The following is a 17,481-nucleotide window of genomic DNA, read 5'->3' on the forward strand; positions in this document are numbered from 1 at the left end:
ATCATTTGTTTGTTTGTTTTTTTTTCAGAAAAGTTTTGCGTTTGCAAAACGCAAGAACATTGAAAACGATGTCGTGAGCATGTCGGGCCACTAGTGGGAGCTGTTCACACACATGGACTTGGAGCATTTCCATAAAGTTGCATTTTCAGTTGCTCTGAATGAATAAACCCCTGAAATGCAACGAAACTTTTGCCTTTTCAACTAAAACCATTGCCGTGTGAACTTGGCCTGGTAGTTTTGTGACGAATTAAAAACTAAATATTTAATAGACCGTAAAATCAAGAGGTGTCTGTGGCGCCCCCTGGTGGAGCCCCCTGGTTGTGAATCGCTACTCTACTGCAGGAAAATCCAGACCAGGGGTCATCAACCATGTGGCTCCTTGAGCCTCCGTCCCACTGCAGTTCATCCTGGAGGGACGTAAGGAGGCAAGGCCACCCAGAGAGGGACGTGAGGAGGCAAAGCCACCCAGAGAGGGACGTAAGGAGGCAAAGCCACCCAGAGAGGGACGTGAGGAGGCAAAGCCACCCAGAGAGGGACGTAAGGAGGCAAGGCCACCCATAGAGGGACGTAAGGAGGCAAAGCCACCCAGAGAGGGACGTAAGGAGGCAAAGCCACCCAGAGAGGGACGTAAGGAGGCAAAGCCACCCAGAGAGGGACGTAAGGAGGCAAAGCCACCCAGAGCGCAGTCCCTACAAAGAGTGGTAAAATGTAGGGTGGTGAACGAGCAGCGATGTGACGTCATTACAACAATAATGGATGAAGAAGGTAGAATTGCGGCTGCAGGTCATGACAGCGGCTCAACTGGTGTCTGAAGCTGGGAGCTTCCTGTACCTTTCACAGTAAAAGCCGACAGTTCCAGGAGGTTCATTACAGACTTGTTGAGAGTGACGGAACATTCTAGTGAATTACACAACAACTACAGGACATTAAAGACACACCATCACACTCATGGTTCTAACAATCCACATCTCCCACATTTATCTTCCATGTTAATAATGTGTCGCAATAAAGGAGCTGAGAGCTGCAATGCATTATGGGAGCTTCAGTTTGTGGTGTTTTAAATGTAATTATTGGGGGTTATGTTAGGTTTGTAGTGTTGGTAATAATTGTGTTTTTGTTGCTTAGTTCATGTAGTTTAGTTTATTAGTTGTAAGTTGTCAACCAGCAGTGAAGAAGGTTTTGTGTGTCGTGTCCTCCTGGCATGGTCTTCCTGTGGGACTGTCAAAATAAAATGTGTCTCTCTCTGGGTGTTGTGTTCAGTGGGAGACGGGACCAAATGGCTCTTTGAGTGTTAAAGGTCGCCGACCCCTCTAGATTCACCTCCTATTATCCAACTTTACATCCCGTGTTGTGTTGTGGCAGTGTGGTGGTGTGGAGCACGCTGCTCAGTGTTGTGTCTTTATCTTCAGTGCAGTGGTTTGTCGTCCAGCCTCACGGTTGGAGTCCCAGCTGCAGGGCCGGGGTTTTCATGTTCCCCTCGTGCTCACGTGTCGCCCTGCCGTTAGAGAACCTGCCAGTAGATTCTACTGAGCCGCAGTCGGATCAAACCGTGTTTTCCTCGGCTCTCCGCCGTCAGGTTTCAACTTCCTGGAGGAATATTGTTAAAATGGTTTCCCCTCAGTCCGTCCAGCAGGAACAGTCCAAGCATCTTAACGCCTCAGCTGCAGGACGTGTCCGTCCTCACACCGAGGACGAGCCGGCAGACTGAACATCTGGATCTAATGCCTCCGTACAGAAGGTGACGCTCTGAGCGTCTATCCTCTGAAGATCCACACTCACATATTTACACCCTGCAGCCGTCACCTGCTCCTCGTGTGGACGGAGGAACGGTAACCAGCCTGGTGTTGGTGGGGGTGGGGGTGTGTGTGTGGGGGGGGGGGGGGGGGGCGTCCTGCTGCGGTCACTGGAGTGGATATGAGGGTCTTCAAAGAAAAAAAAAAGAAAGTAGAAATCTTTTGCATGTAATTTCTGTAACATACAGCTCGCTGCCTTTGTTCCTCCACCTCTTCCTCCACCACCACCACCACCACCACCTCCTCCTCCTCCTCCTCCTCCTCCTCCTCCTCCACCTCTTCTTCCTCCTCCACCTCTTCCTCCACCACCACTACCACCACCACCTCCTCCTCCTCCTCCACCTCTTCTTCCTCCTCCACCTCTTCCTCCACCTCCTCCTCCACCTCCACCACCACCACCACCTCCTCCTCCACCTCTTCTTCCTCCTCCTCCTCCTCCTCCACCACCACCACCTCCTCCACCTCCTCCTCCTCCTCCTCCTCCTCCTCCACCTCTTCTTCCTCCTCCACCTCTTCCTCCACCACCACTACCACCACCACCTCCTCCTCCTCCTCCACCTCTTCTTCCTCCTCCACCTCTTCCTCCACCTCCTCCTCCACCTCCACCACCACCACCACCTCCTCCTCCACCTCTTCTTCCTCCTCCTCTTCCTCCTCCACCACCACCACCTCCTCCACCTCCTCCTCCTCCTCCTCCTCACCACTCGCAGCAGCAGAGGAAGGAGCACGACGGCCCCTCGGGGCCCCTGAACTTTCCAGAAGTGGGCGTGTCCACGCACTGGGCGATGAAGGCGTGGAGGTCGGTGACGCGGACCTGCTCCTGCGTCTGCGCCTGCAGGGAGACGACAAGGAGACGCAGACGTGAATAAAGGTGGAGTTCTCCGCGTGGCAGCCCACGCCCCCTACAGGCGCAGTACCATGATGGCGTCGTAGGCTCCGGTGATGAGCGCGATGAAGAGCGACAGCACCATGTAGATGAAGAGCGAGATGAAGGTGTACAGGTACACCTGGCTGAAGATCCACACCAGCGTGCCGCTCCGCTCCATCTCGGCGAAGGTGACGAACATGTCGTCTCCGTTGATGAGCGAGAAGAGACACTCGGACACCGTGGACAGCGAGCGGAACTGAGGCCGGGGACAAAGACCACACCGGGGTGGAGTTTACCGACACATCTGGAGCAACAAACCTCCTGCTGTGGCCTCAAGCTCTTCACGTCAAGCCACAAAACACTCATTTCTGGACACGGAATGTCACTTTCAGGACATAAAACACTCATTTCTGGACACGGAATGTCACTTTCAGGACATAAAACACTCATTTCTGGACACGGAATGTCACTTTCAGGACATAAAACACTCATTTGTCTAAATCGAACAAGAGACAATATTGAGGTTGAATAAAAAAGCGGCGAAAAATGTTTAAACATAAATAAAACACAACAATTACAGTCGTGAGGAAAAAAGACTTTAAGTAGTAATGAAATACAAACAAATATGTAATAAAATAAATCAAATAGTATTGATATCAAAATACTTTTTTCTCTTGTGGAAAACGCTTTTCTCGCTGCACATCTTGTATAAACTATATTCAATAAATTAAATGTACATTTCAAAAATTGGAGTCATTTTATGAGGAAAACAAACGAAAAATTATTTGAGAAAGAAAAACAATAGAATGACTTTTGCTCATGTGTTGAATATGTTAAACACATAATTCTAATTAGAAAACCATTTAATTTTATGTACAAGAGCCGTCGTCCAGATGAAGCTGGACTGATTAACTACAGTTTGATTTTTTAATGAAGCTGTTTATCGTCTACAATTTGCATAAATTAAGTTTCAAACACACACACACACACACACACACACACACACACACACACACACACACACACACACACACACACACACACACACACACACACACACACACACACACACACACACACACACACACACACACACACACACACACACACACACACACACACACACACACACACACACACACACACACACACACACACAGGATAAAACCCCTCCAGCAAAAAGCAAATTAGCAGCAGATCTCCGTCATGATTCATTACAGGTGTCTGAAGAAACGACGCTCTGGGGGCGTTTCATGATAATCAGGCTGCTCTGTGTGTGTGTGTGTGTGTGTGTGTGTGTGTGTGTGTGTACCTTAGTGTGGTAAGGCCCCAGCACGATCCAGCCACAGAAGCAGTAGCCCAGGTAGATGGCGGCGGCGCAGCAGCAGAAGCGGATCACGTTGGGAAACGCGGCTCTGAGAGTCACGATCAGGATCTGAAGCAGGAAGTTCAAACAAACACATGAAACACCGAGTGTGTGTGTGTGTGTGTGTGTGTGTGTGTGTGTGTGTGTGTGTGTGTGTGTGTGTGTGTGTGTGTGTGTGTGTGTGTGTGTGTGTGTGTGTGTCGTACGTTGTACTTCTGGAAGAAGCTGAGGTAGCGGATGACACCGACCCACACCAGCAGGGTAGAAGTTCCCAGCAGGATCCCGCAGACGTCGTACGATGACAGAGTCTGGATGGACCACAGTTATTAACACTTAAACCCTCGACTGGACACTTAAAACCTCGACTGGACACTTAAAACCTCTACTGGACACTTAAAACCTCTACTGGACACTTAAAACCTCTACTGGACACTTAAAACCTCGACTGGACACTTAAAACCTCGACTGGACACTTAAAACCTCTACTGGACACTTAAACCCTCGACTGGACACTTAAAACCTCGACTGGACACTTAAAACCTCTACTGGACACTTAAATCCTCGACTGGACACTTAAACCCTCGACTGGACACTTAAAACCTCGACTGGACACTTAAAACCTCTACTGGACACTTAAACCCTCTACTGGACACTTAAAACCTCGACTGGACACTTAAAACCTCGACTGGACACTTAAAACCTCTACTGGACACTTAAACCCTCGACTGGACACTTAAAACCTCTACTGGACACTTAAATCCTCTACTGGACACTTAAATCCTCTACTGGACACTTAAATCCTCTACTGGACACTTAAATCCTCGACTGGACACTTAAATCCTCTACTGGACACTTAAATCCTCTACTGGACACTTAAATCCTCTACTGGACACTTAAACCCTCTACTGGACACTTAAATCCTCTACTGGACACTTAAAACCTCTACTGGACACTTAAATCCTCTCCTGGAGACTTAAATAAAAAAATTGAAAAATGTCATAAAATTCTTACTGGTTGAATGATAAAAGTAACTCAGTGAAGAGAAACAGATGAAATACAAATACAAAAACTAAAATTGGTTAAAATAATATGGAAAAAAATCCTACAGTCTGTCAACTTTTTGTATTAATTTCCTCAAATCTAAATGACAGAAGTTTAACTTTCATTATGTCTGACAGAATTAATGACGTAATAATATCCAAAATAAGGGATCAAATCAAACTGGATGTCTTAAAAAAAAAAAAAAAACTCAAATCAAACCCACTCAATGCTGCTGCAACAATAAAGCTCAATTATTGAGACTTCAAGTTGAAGTTAATGAGACTTTGGACAAGGACATTAAAGACCGGCGTCCCGTTACCTTGGACTCGATCCCGATCTTGATGAAGCTCCCGATGATGGTGAAGGTGTCGCTGACGATGAGGAGGATGTACCAGCCGTTGATGAAGTCCAGCCGGTCTCCCCAGCTCACGCTGCGGCCCAGCCGCTGTCTGAAGAACCGGACGTACTCCTGAGGACGGAGGGGACGGAGGGGATGGAGGGGACAGAGGGGACGGAGGGGACGGAGGGGACGGAGGGGACAGAGGGGACGTCTTCAACCCTCTAGAGTACAGGGTTCAAAGTCTCTCTCTCTCTCTCTCTACGTGTGGCTTCATTACAAAAACAACCTTCAGCGCCCCCCCGTGGCCGAACATAAAAACTACACCGTTGACAGTGTTTTTCTTGTTGCCATGGAGACGGCGGTCATTCGATTAAACAGAAACGAACAAGCCGCTCAGTTTTCATATGAAATGTGGTGTAAACGGGGTTTTATGGAAGTAAAACTGTGCCGTCAGATTCTGAATTCGAATTTCTAACTTTGAATATTTTTTACCATCGAAATCAGACTTTGAAAAGCTGTGGAATTTCAAGTACGTATCTTTTTTTTTGCTTTTGATTTTTTTTCAACATCTAGTAAAAATATTCAGTGTGTAAAAATTCAATGTGTCTGAAAAATTCAGCTACAAAAAAAATTCAACCGGTTTTTGCGGCGGAATTTTTTTTGCGGTTGAATTTTTTTTGCGGTTGAATTTTTTTTGCGGCTGAATATTTTTTTTTGCAGCTGAATTTTTTTTGCGGCTGAACATTTTTTGCGGTTGAATTTTTTTTGCGGCTGAATTTTTTTTGCGGTTGAATTTTTTTTGCGGTTGAATTTTTTTTGCGGCTGAATTTTTTTTGCGGCTGAATATTTTTTGCGGCTGAATTTTTTTTGCGGTTGAATTTTTTTTGCGGTTGAATTTTTTTTGCGGCTGAATATTTTTTGCGGCTGAATTTTTTTTGCGGTTGAATTTTTTTTGCGGCTGAATTTTTTTTTTTGCAGCTGAATTTTTTTTGCGGCTGATTTTTTTTCTTTGCAGCTGAATTTTTAGACACATTGAATTTTTACACACTGAATATTTTTAGAAAAAAAAAAAAGAAGATACGTACTTGAAATTCGACAGCTTTTCAAATTCAAAGTCTGATTTCGATGGTAAAAAAAAATCCAGAGTTAGAAATTGGAATTCAGAATCTGACGGCACAGTTTTACTTCCGTAGGGTTTTTGATTGAGAGCAGAGCCGGTCCGGGGGACGGGTTTGTGTCGTTTACGTACGAGCTGCAGGACGACGCCCCTCAGGATGGAGCGTCCGCAGAGCAGCAGCGACAGCAGACACACCAGCGCCACCAGCACGTCCAGCAGCTCCCGGGCGTAGCTCTCGGCTGTGGAGACACCCAGCAGGGAAAGCAAGGTCAGGGACCGTCCTCCACAGGCGTCTGGCAGTGTCCCCGGGGGGGGGGCGCTCGGCCGCCGCTCACCGTGTCCCGACACGTTGGGGTCTCTGCACTCCTTGATGGACGCCTCGTTCCTCAGGTTGACCCTCACCTTGCCGCTGTGCGCCCTGTTGTCCAGGACCACCTGGAGAGACGAGCGCACGACCGTGGAAAGACACGGGAAACGTTAAGCTTGGAGTGTCTCGCCTCCTCTGCAGCGACTCGGGGAAGATTTCACAGCATGGAACGTTCTCGGGCTTCATCCCACTCTGATTTTCAAAAACGGCTGAAAACGACTCAAACAGCCAGAAGAGCTGGAATCGTTTAGGGTTTTTTTTTTTAAATGTATGAAACAGATCAAGACGAGAGAAATCAAGGGTTTCAGATGATTCAATATTGCTCGCACAGCTTCTTTTTTATGGAAGGAAAAGAAAAAGAAGGAAAAATTAAAGGAAAGAAACAATGACGAAAGAGAAAAAAGAGGGGAAAAAAGAGAAAAACACAAAAAAACTGAAAAAAAAGAAAAGATGAAACAAACAAGAAAGAAAACTGAAAAAAATAACAAAGGGGGGGGTGAAAAAAGAAAAAGAAAAAATAACAGAAAGAATTTGAAAGAGGAAAAGGGGAAAAAAGGAAAAAGAAATAAGGTCAACAATAAAAACAACAAATCTAAAATAGCAGAAAAAAGGGGGATGGTTGGAGGAGAAAAAAACTGCTAAAACTGCTAAGGACGCTAAAACGACCAAGAGACATAAAAAAGGCTAAAGCAGGAAAATGCTTAGAAAAAAAAAAAAAATCTCACCGAAAGCTAAAACTGTAATAAACTACAAGGAACTTGCCGCTACGAAAATGTTTTTTTTTCTTAATTTCTCAAAATGACAAGTTTTCTTTGTTTTAAGATCCCGAGAGCTTCGATTAAAGGGACTAAAGGAACTGACGGTGATGGAGAAGGTGTAGCAGTCGGGGATCTCGTTGTTGATGATGGTCTGGATGTTGATGGCCTTCAGCTGGAAGTCCAGGGTCACGTTGATGAGCCTGTGGAGGACAGAGGAAGCTGGACCTCACACTTTGACCCTTGACCTGACGTCTCCTCCAGGCTTTATGGGAGATAATATTCACTATTTAGTGTTTTCACTTCGACTGGATGGAAAACAAGGGACCAAATGCAAAGGAAATGCACAGTGAAGGCATGAATAACCTCATTAAATCAAGAATGACAGAATAAGTTCTGACTTGTAGAAGTGGAGGGTGAAGTTCTTGTAGTCGGCGTTTGCAGGACTGGAGCTCAGTGGATTCAGTCCGAGGCACTCTGGAAAAGGAAAGTTCAAGACATTTAAAGTCCCAGTGAAATGTAACACACTACTTTGCAGAAAATGATAGTTGGGCTACTACTTGTAAGGTTCCTCCGACTCTGCCCCACCACTGTTGTCGCATAACAAAGTTATTTGAATTTTGAATCTCCAGCCGAGGAAGTCGGGGGAATCCTTCTTCGTGGGCGTGACGTCAAGAGTTGTGCAGATCTCCATCTGTTGTGTTTATATCGGCTTGTTTCCTCTTAAATATCCAAGTTTTTACAGTGTTTTGAAGTTATAGTCGGCGTTTTATGAGCCTTGATGAAAGATTGAGCCTGGAAGAGACCGAGAGAGGAGGAAAGGAGCACGGGCAGCGGGAGCGGCTAGCCATTAGCTCGCGCGGCTAGCGGGAGCGGCTCACGGCTAGCCGTTAGCTCGCGCGGCTAGTAGACGATCAAGTAATACCTGGAATCATCTCCAGTGATTCCGCAGTCAGAAAAGCTCTTGGACATGTTGGATCCAGGAAGCCGGTCGTTCTGCCAAAAGTCAGGAGCCTCAAAGCCTCAAAGGTGAAAACTGGCGGCTGCTGAGGCGAGGAGACGAGGACGAATGGAGGACGAAGCGTCTTCTGCTTCCTCAAACATGTTCCAGACGGGGTCACCGATGGCAGAACCACCTTCTGTGTCTTCTTCATCAACCACTGGGTTTGAAATGACGATGATGATGAAATATGGTTAAATTCAGCCTCTTCGTGGTCAAAACTCTGATCCTCCATAATGTAAACACAACTTGGGCGTGTGCACAACTCGTGATGTCACTCTATTATTGTCAGAAGCTCCGCCCAGCAGAGGAAATACCTGTTTATGGGCTATTTTCTCACAGATTGCCGTGTTTTAACATTTTACCCTTCGGTCAGTTAGCATAGAAATGATCCTAGAAGCGACACCAGAGTGTTTTGGAGGTCGAAGTTTCATTTCACTAGGACTTTAAAAAACAAAAGAGCATGAGAGGAAGCTGGAAACATCACATGGGGAATTAATGTTTCTATACAAGTTGTTTTTCCACATCACATGAAGCCACAAACCACTTCCTCAACGCATCTAAATACAGATTTTATGACTTTATCGTCGCCGTCAGCCGTCTCTGCCGAACGAGCAGGTGTCAGCAAATAAGTGGGCTCCCAGGGGGAAACGGAGAGTCGCTGGGTGGCAAAAAAAAGGCGTTTTTGATGAGAGAAGCTATTTCAAGGTTCTTGAAAGTGGGACACGGACGCGGTGACTCACAGTCCCGAGGCCTTCGGGGGGGGGGAGGGGGGGGGGGGGAACACTGGGGAATCGTACCGGTGACCACGCGGGGGTCGATGTCGAAGGTGTCGTTGACGGGGTCGATGGTGCCCCTCATGTAGTACCGCTGGCAGAGGGAGAGGGCGCTGCCGTTCACTCCTGCCCCCGGCACGTAGGCGTAGCGGCCCAGCGAGATCTGAGGCAGCGCCAGGTACTGCGGAGGAACACAGGGGTGATTGTGGCTGGACGCCATCGGCTGGAGCCGGCGGAGCGCCTCGCTCCATCAGGTCGTTCAAAGACGCAGAGCGAGGCCCGGTTCTTCACACAAAGTCGCTTCGGCGCTTTCAATTCACAAAAGTCACACGTTTGCACAGCGACGTTTTGAAAACGATTTACAGGGAAATGACAGAAGATGGTGGAGGTTTCATGTTGGGCCACGAGTGGGAGCTGTTGATTGTTTGTATAATGAAAACACGCACACACACACACACACACACACACACACACACACACACACACACACACACACACACTCTTTCTTCCCCGTTGCCATCAGACTTCTGAACAGCTTCTGAACATGTTTACATTTAATCTGTACAATTGCACACAATGCACATCTCACTTTCTAACTAATATTTTGCACTGCTCTGTTATTTTATTTTATTTTTTATTTTATTTTTATTCTATTTTCTTGTGTATATACTTATTTATTTATGTATGTCGGCACCAGGGTAGACGGCAAAGTAAGAATTTCATTACACTGTGAAACCTGGCTTTTACTGTTGAAATGACAAATAAAACACCTTGAACCTTGAACACACATGCGCACGCACACGCACACGCACACGCACACACACACACGCACATGCACACACACACACGCACACACACGGCAGGGAACAATACAATGCAAACATTAACCATGGGAGAACACGGACCTTGGCATGGCCTCTGGAGGAAACAGTGTCTACTGAGCATGTGCAGAAGAAGTATTCGTAGCAGCGTTTCCAACGTCGACGTAGAGTTGGAGCATTTTCAAAAAGTTGTTTTATCAGTGGCTTGTCAAAACGGGAACTCAAAACGCTAAGAAAGGATTTTCGCTTGAAAATGTGCAAACGAGGCCTAAGTAATGCCACTGATGACCTGTGGGGGCAGTATTGAGATTTGTTCTTTTCAGGCCAGCAGAAGAAAATGGAAAAAAAAACCAAATAAAGATCAGCCGAGTTACGACTGTGAATATGTGTGTGTGTGTGTGTGTGTGTGTGTGTGTGTGTGTGTGTGTGTGTGTGTGTGTGATCAACAATACCAAGAACATGGTGAAACCATGTTCTACACAGGTAGAGGGAGAATCTCTGTTGAACCTGTTGCTCACCTGATCGATGGCGTAGTGGATGTGAGCGTACATCTCCGCCTGCGTGTGCACGGCTTGCGCGTCGTCGTCATGGAAACCCTTCAGGAAGAGGTGCTTGAACGTCGCCGTGTTCTCCTCCTTGAACGTGACCACCATCTGGTTGCTCAGTCCAAACAGCACCAGCTGAAATGGAGGTGAAGGAGGAGCCGGAGTCAGAGCGCCTCATGGAGGATCAGCCCTGGTGCAACTTCAAGAGTTCCTCAGAGATCCACACACTGAGGGAGAACATGCAACCTGACAACTGCAACCTGACAACTGCAACCTGACAATTGCAACCTGACAACTGCAACATGAAACCTGACACCTGCATCCTGCAACATGACAACTGCAACATGAAACCTGACACCTGCATCCTGCAACATGACAACTGCAACATGAAACCTGACACCTGCATCCTGCAACATGACAACTGCAACATGAAACCTGATACCTGCATCCTGCAACATGACAACTGCAACATGAAACCTGACACCTGCATCCTGCAACATGACAACTGCAACATGAAACCTGCAAACTTCAACCTGACACCTGCAACATGAAACCAGAAACCTGACACCTGCAACATGTCACCTGCAACATGAAACCTGTCACCTGCAACCTGACACCTGCAACATGAAACCTGAAACCAGCAACCTGACACCTGCAACATGACACCAGCAACCTGACACCTGCAACATGAAACCAGCAACATGACACCTGCAACATGAAACCAGCAACCTGACACCTGCATCCTGCAACATGACAACTGCAACATGAAACCTGCAACCTGACACCTGCATCCTGCAACATGACACCTGCATCCTGACACCAGCAACCTGCAACCAGATACCTGCAACCTGACACCTGACACCAGCAACCTGACACCTGCAACATGAAACCAGCAACCTGACACCTGCAACCTGACACCAGCAACATGAAACCAGCAACCTGACACCTGCAACCTGACACCAGCAACATGAAACCTGCAACCTGACACCTGCAACCTGACACCCGCAACATGAAACCATCTGGTTGCTCAGTCCAAACAGCACCAGCTGAAATGGAGGTGAAGGAGGAGCCGGAGTCAGAGCGCCTCATGGAGGATCAGCCCTGGTGCAACTTTAAGAGTTCCTCAGAGATCCACACACTGAGGGAGAACATGCAACCTGACAACTGCAACCTGACAACTGCAACCTGACAACTGCAACCTGACAACTGCAACATGACAACTGCAACATGAAACCTGACACCTGCATCCTGCAACATGACAACTGCAACATGAAACCTGCAAACTTCAACCTGACACCTGCAACATGAAACCAGAAACCTGACACCTGCAACATGAAACCAGCAACATGACACCTGCAACCTGACACCTGCAACCTGACACCAGCAACCTGACACCAGCAACCTGACACCTGTAACCTGACGCGTGCAACATGAAACCAGCAACCTGACACCTGCAACATGAAACCAGCAACATGACACCTGCAACATGACACCAGCAACGTGAAACCTGCAACATGAAACTAGCAACCTGACACCTGCAACATGAAACCAGCAACCTGACACCAGCAACCTGACACCTGCATCCTGCAACATGACAACTGCAACATGAAACCTGCAACCTGACACCTGCATCCTGCAACCAGCAACCTGACACCTGCAACATGACACCTGCATCCTGACACCAGCAACCTGCAACCAGATACCTGCAACCTGACACCAGCAACCTGACACCTGCAACTTGACGCTTGCAACATGAAACCAGCAACCTGACACCAGCAACATGAAACCTGCAACTTGACACCTGCAACCTGACACCCGCAACATGAAACTAGCAACCTGACACCTGCAACCTGCAACCTGACACCAGCAACCTGCAACCTGACGCCTGCAACCTGAAAGTCAGCTCCACCTGCACGGTGACGATGATGATCTTCAGCAGCTGCAGGCCCAGCTTGAAGGGCTTGCGACCCTTGGCATGGTATTTGTCGCAGGGGCTCATGAAGAAGTACTTGAGCTTCCTCCTCAGAGCCTCCTCCTCTTCCTCCTCTGCCTCCCGGTGGAGCTGCGAGCCCAGCAGGCCGGCTGGCCGGGGGCTCCCGTCGGGGCCCAGCAGGTCCCGGGAGCCATAGCTGGGCGAGGAGGAGAGCAGCCGGTCATTCTCTGGAAAACACAGACGAGAAAACTTTAGACTGAACCTGGAAGAACAATCATGAAGATACAGGATTTTTTAAAAATCCACTTCCTCAAGGTTCTCCAGCAGTTCTACTCGTCTCCACACCTGGACCGACGCCCCAGAAGAAGAAAGAGTGTCCTCTCTCTCCTGGCTTGTTCCAGGTTTTAAAAAGTGTGTTGCTCAAAGCAGCCAATCAGAAATCAAACCCTATATAGTGTCATCGGGGGGTTTAGCCAATCACAATCAAGGTAGGCTCCTCCCCCTTTGACTCCTCCCACAATCAGGCAGCTCTGCTCTGGCACATGGCACCACGAGAGGAAGTACTTCCTCCTCTTCCCATAGATGGTCGTGTGTGGGCGGAGCCAGTCCAGCTCACACAGACACAGCAGATTCTGAATGCAGCTCCTAGGATCCAATATTCTAATGGAGGAGAATCAAGGAGGAGCTGGAAACTTTGAATACGAGGTTTCTGGAGCGACCAGGAGGAGGAGGTGAAGATAGAGGAGGAGGTGGAGGTGGAGGTGAAGGAGGAGGAAGAGGTGAAGGAGGAGGAAGAGGTGAAGGAGGAGGAAGAGGTGAAGGAGGAGGAGGTGAAGGAGGTGAAGATGGAGGAGGAGGTGAAGGCGGAGGAGGAGGTGAAGATGGAGGAGGAGGTGAAGATGGAGGAGGAGGTGAAGACGGAGGAGGAGGTGAAGATGGAGGAGGAGGTGAAGGAGGAGGAGGTGAAGATGGAGGAGGAGGTGAAGATGGAGGAGGAGGTGAAGGAGGAGGAGGAGGTGAAGGAGGAGGTGAAGGAGGAGGAGGAGGTGAAGATGGAGGAGAGGAGGACTAGAGATAGAAACTGTGATTTCTGTGTGATGTCAGAGATTTGCAGATGTGAGGACCAACCTGTGGCGCAGTCCGGGGAGCAGGAGGTGCAGTCTGGAGCTGCCATGGAGATGATGGAGGAGGAGGAGGAGGAAGAACAGGAGGAGAGGAGGAGAGAGGAGGAGGAGAGGAGCAAGAGGATGTTACCGGAGCGGAGGTGGGAAACAAATCGGACTCATGCTGTGAAAAATGTCCGCGGACTCCGACAGAACCGCTGCTTCTCCGTGAGGCTCCTAATGTTCTAAATGATCCACACGTTCCTAATGTTCTAAATGATCCACACGTTCCTAATGTTCTAAATGATCCACACGTTCCTAATGTTCTAAATAATCCAGACGTTCTGGTTGTTCTAAATGATCCAGACGTTCCGGGTCTTCAGGTCGGTCTGGATGTTCTGGTTGTTGTTTTGAATGACACCGAGGTAAACACCGCATCACCACTTCCTGGAAACCACGTGACTGAGTCACGTGAGGAGGAACCGAGAGCGGCGCGGGGAAGAGGACGAAGAGGAGGAGGAGGAGGAAGAGGAGGAGGGGGGAGAAATTTAAGCTTAATGATATTGTCAGTAGATTTTATACTCTCTCCCCCCTCTGCTCTCCTGCTGCCTCCTCGTGGTCGCAGCTGTTTGTAATCGTCATCAGTGTGTATTTCCTTCCTCTCTTGCAGCTCTGCTCGCCAGTTGGTCTGGACTCTCACACCATTCCTACCCGACATTTCTTCCTCCTGTTGCCTTTGTGTTTTTCGACCTTGTGCCTCGTGATATCCAAATGAGGCTTGATGAGGCTTTGAACCCTTTTGGACAGTGATGGTTGATGAGGCGTCCTGAAGCGTTTCGCCACACTGATACTGTCGTACTGTCACTGAACACTGCCCCCTGCTGGACCTTTAAAATCCCTACAGGCAACCAAGAAAGATTCAACTGACACTGATTTGATGACCGAGTATATACAATAATATAACTTAAGTCTTTGTATTTTATATTATTTCATGTCTTCGTCTTCATTTAAAATATCTTTATTTTTAGACACAGTCAATAAATGATGTGAACATGTATCACAACATGAAAATCTAAGTGAACGCGTTGTGAATGACGATGCTCGGGGACTGGGATTTTTGTTTTTACACATTTTTATTCCAAAAAAAAAAGTTTGTCCAATGTTTTGAAATGTAGTCTGTTGCGCTTCTTTGACACAACGTCTCCAGCTGTGGAAAACACCTGCTCACATGGCCCAGGTGAGGCTGGAGTGCAGAGAAACTAGAGTGACAGGTGGAAGAGGTTTGGGTAGTGTGGCTTCTGGTCGTCCTAGTATCGTAAAGGATCCTGATACCTGGCAATGTTGCCCTCTGCCAGGTCTCTCTGCTCCTCCTGGACGGCATCAGCTGTGGCACTTTTGGTCTGCCTGCCAGGGCCGCCCCTGGCCAAATGGGGGCCCTAAGCAGGATTTTATTTTGGGGCCCCCCTTCCAATAACATAATAATAATAATAATAATAATAATAATAACAATAAATTACAATTACTAAGGAATCAAATGAACAGCCTCTATCAACAGTGGAACAAGAACTTTACAGATCCACACGTCTGAAAAAAACTTTGTGGCATAAACAGTTTATGCCACAAAGTTTTTTATTTTTTATTTCAACAACATTATACCTTCAAGTGAAGCACGAGCCTCTGACTGTTTGGACTTTTTCTTTCTTTTGCTAGCTCCCGAATCGTATTGACGTTTGGAAGCCGTCTCTCTCTCTCTCTCTCTCTCTCTCTCTCTCTCTCTCTACTCTCTCTCTCTCTCTCTCTCTCTCTCTCTCTCTCTCTCTCTCTCTCGCTCTCGCTCTCGCTCTCGCTCTCTCTCTCGCTCTCTCTCTCTCTCTCTCTCTCTCTCTCTCTCTCTCTCTCTCTACCTGGAAACAACTGCCTGCCGGCCCATCTGACCGCTGATTGGTCAGATGGTGACGCTTCGCGCTTTCAATCATTGCGCCTCTTTTTCTCTCTCTCTCTCTCTCTCTCTCTCTCTCTCTCTCTCTCTCTCTCTCTCTCTCTCTCTCTCTCTCTCTCTCTCTCTCTCTCTCTCTCTCCTGCCTCGGGCTGACTTGGTGGCGGTGTTCTACGCGCCTCTCGGCAAAATGCACGCGCATCCTTTGATGCGCAATTCAATTCACTTGCGCAAAATGAGGCCCCCCCATGGATCGCTGGGCCCTACGCACAGCGCGTGTTCTGCGTGTAGGGAGGGGCGGGCCTGCTGCCTGCCCACTTCCATGTCAAGATGTTGCCAAAGGTTATCTATAAAACAACAAATTGGCATTTTAGTACATGATTTACAAACAACAACAAACATTTAATGCTGAATAACATGCCTGAAGTGGGTGCAGACTGCTGTTGAGAAGACGGTCCTGGCTGGGGCTCATTGTGTGTCCGATTACAGACACACATTCTGCCTGCAGTCTACTGACGGCCTCATTGCACTTGGAGGAACTGCGGAACCTGAGTGATTTAAATGATAATCAATGATCTCCAGTTGTAGGGCGCCTTCATCAACACCAAGTTTCGCGAGTATTTCTTGCGCATTTGGGATAATATCTACGTCGGCAAATGGGTCCCTTCCAATACGCAGCAACTCTTTGGGCATGTCAAAGTCACTGAATCTGTTTACAAAGTTGTCTCTCAACTTATTTAAAAAGTGGGACATTACCTGAGTGACTGTGGACCGTGGTGACAACTGAACAAAGCCACGGAGCGTGGGGAAATGGAGCATCCTTTCAGTGAGATCGGACGAGAAAAGAACTAGCTTCTTTTGAAACGCAGTTAGTTTTTCAACAAGATCAACCCCCGTTTTATCCTTGCCCTGTAGTGCTAGACTGAGTGCATTCAAATGATGAAAGACATCGCTGAAAAAGCACATATTTGACATGAATGCATCATGCAGCATCTGAGACAGAAACGTAGCGGCTTTCTTGGGCTTGCTGTTGCGGAGAAAACGGACTATTTCCTCCCGGAGCTCACAGAGCCTCTTCAGAGCATTCCCCTTGCTCAGCCTTCGCACATCCTTATGTAAGAGTAAGGCATAATGCTCAGCTGACATGTCGGCAAGTCGTTGACGAAACAGTCTGTGTTGAAGACTGGAGGTTGATCTGATGAAGTTAATGATATCCATAACTGAGTCCATTGTATGTTTCAACTCACGGCTAAGTGGCGCGCACAGTACGCTCTGGTGGAGGAGGCAGTGGAGGGATTTCATTCTCCGTGCAACAGCAGACAGTCGCGCTGCCAGTCCATTCACTCTGCCGGCCATCGACGGCGCGCCGTCCGTAACCAGCATGTTAACGCGCTCCAGATCAAGTCCAGTGTCACTGAAAAAAGCAACGATGCTCTTAAAAAGGATTTCACCCTTGGGAACAAATATGGCAGAGTTTACAAAAAGTAATAGGATATCAGTTCCCCAAAACTTGTAAGATGCTGTATTTGGGAAACATAACTCATAATGTGATACAAAGAGAAGACGTATATCTGTTTAAGATATTACTAACAGCAAGCAAGAAAGTGATTACCAGATTGTGGTACAAAGTGGAGCCGCCGACCCGGGAGCAGTGGTTACGGGTTGTTGAGGAAATATTTGTAATGGAGAGACTCACTCACAAACTAAGATTACAAGAGTC

At 47.7% G+C, this 17,481-nt stretch overlaps 1 protein-coding gene across 1 annotated transcript; it reads right to left on the minus strand.

The window, feature by feature from the left end:
• Window positions 1–2,490: 2,490 nt before the first annotated feature.
• Window positions 2,491–13,896, minus strand: mcoln1b (mucolipin TRP cation channel 1b; the record flags this gene model as incomplete). The annotated part of the gene is made up of 13 exons (XM_080511070.1): window positions 2,491–2,625; window positions 2,711–2,917; window positions 3,974–4,096; window positions 4,234–4,335; window positions 5,388–5,537; window positions 6,658–6,764; window positions 6,861–6,960; window positions 7,754–7,850; window positions 8,049–8,124; window positions 9,448–9,604; window positions 10,763–10,924; window positions 12,699–12,949; window positions 13,851–13,896. The coding sequence occupies 13 exons, from the start codon at window positions 13,894–13,896 to the stop codon at window positions 2,491–2,493; spliced, it is 1,713 nt and encodes a 570-aa protein (XP_080367196.1).
• Window positions 13,897–17,481: the final 3,585 nt, after the last annotated feature.

Source organism: Blennius ocellaris (genome assembly GCF_963422515.1).
Source record: "Blennius ocellaris genome assembly, chromosome: 16".
Classification (NCBI taxonomy): domain Eukaryota; kingdom Metazoa; phylum Chordata; class Actinopteri; order Blenniiformes; family Blenniidae; genus Blennius; species Blennius ocellaris.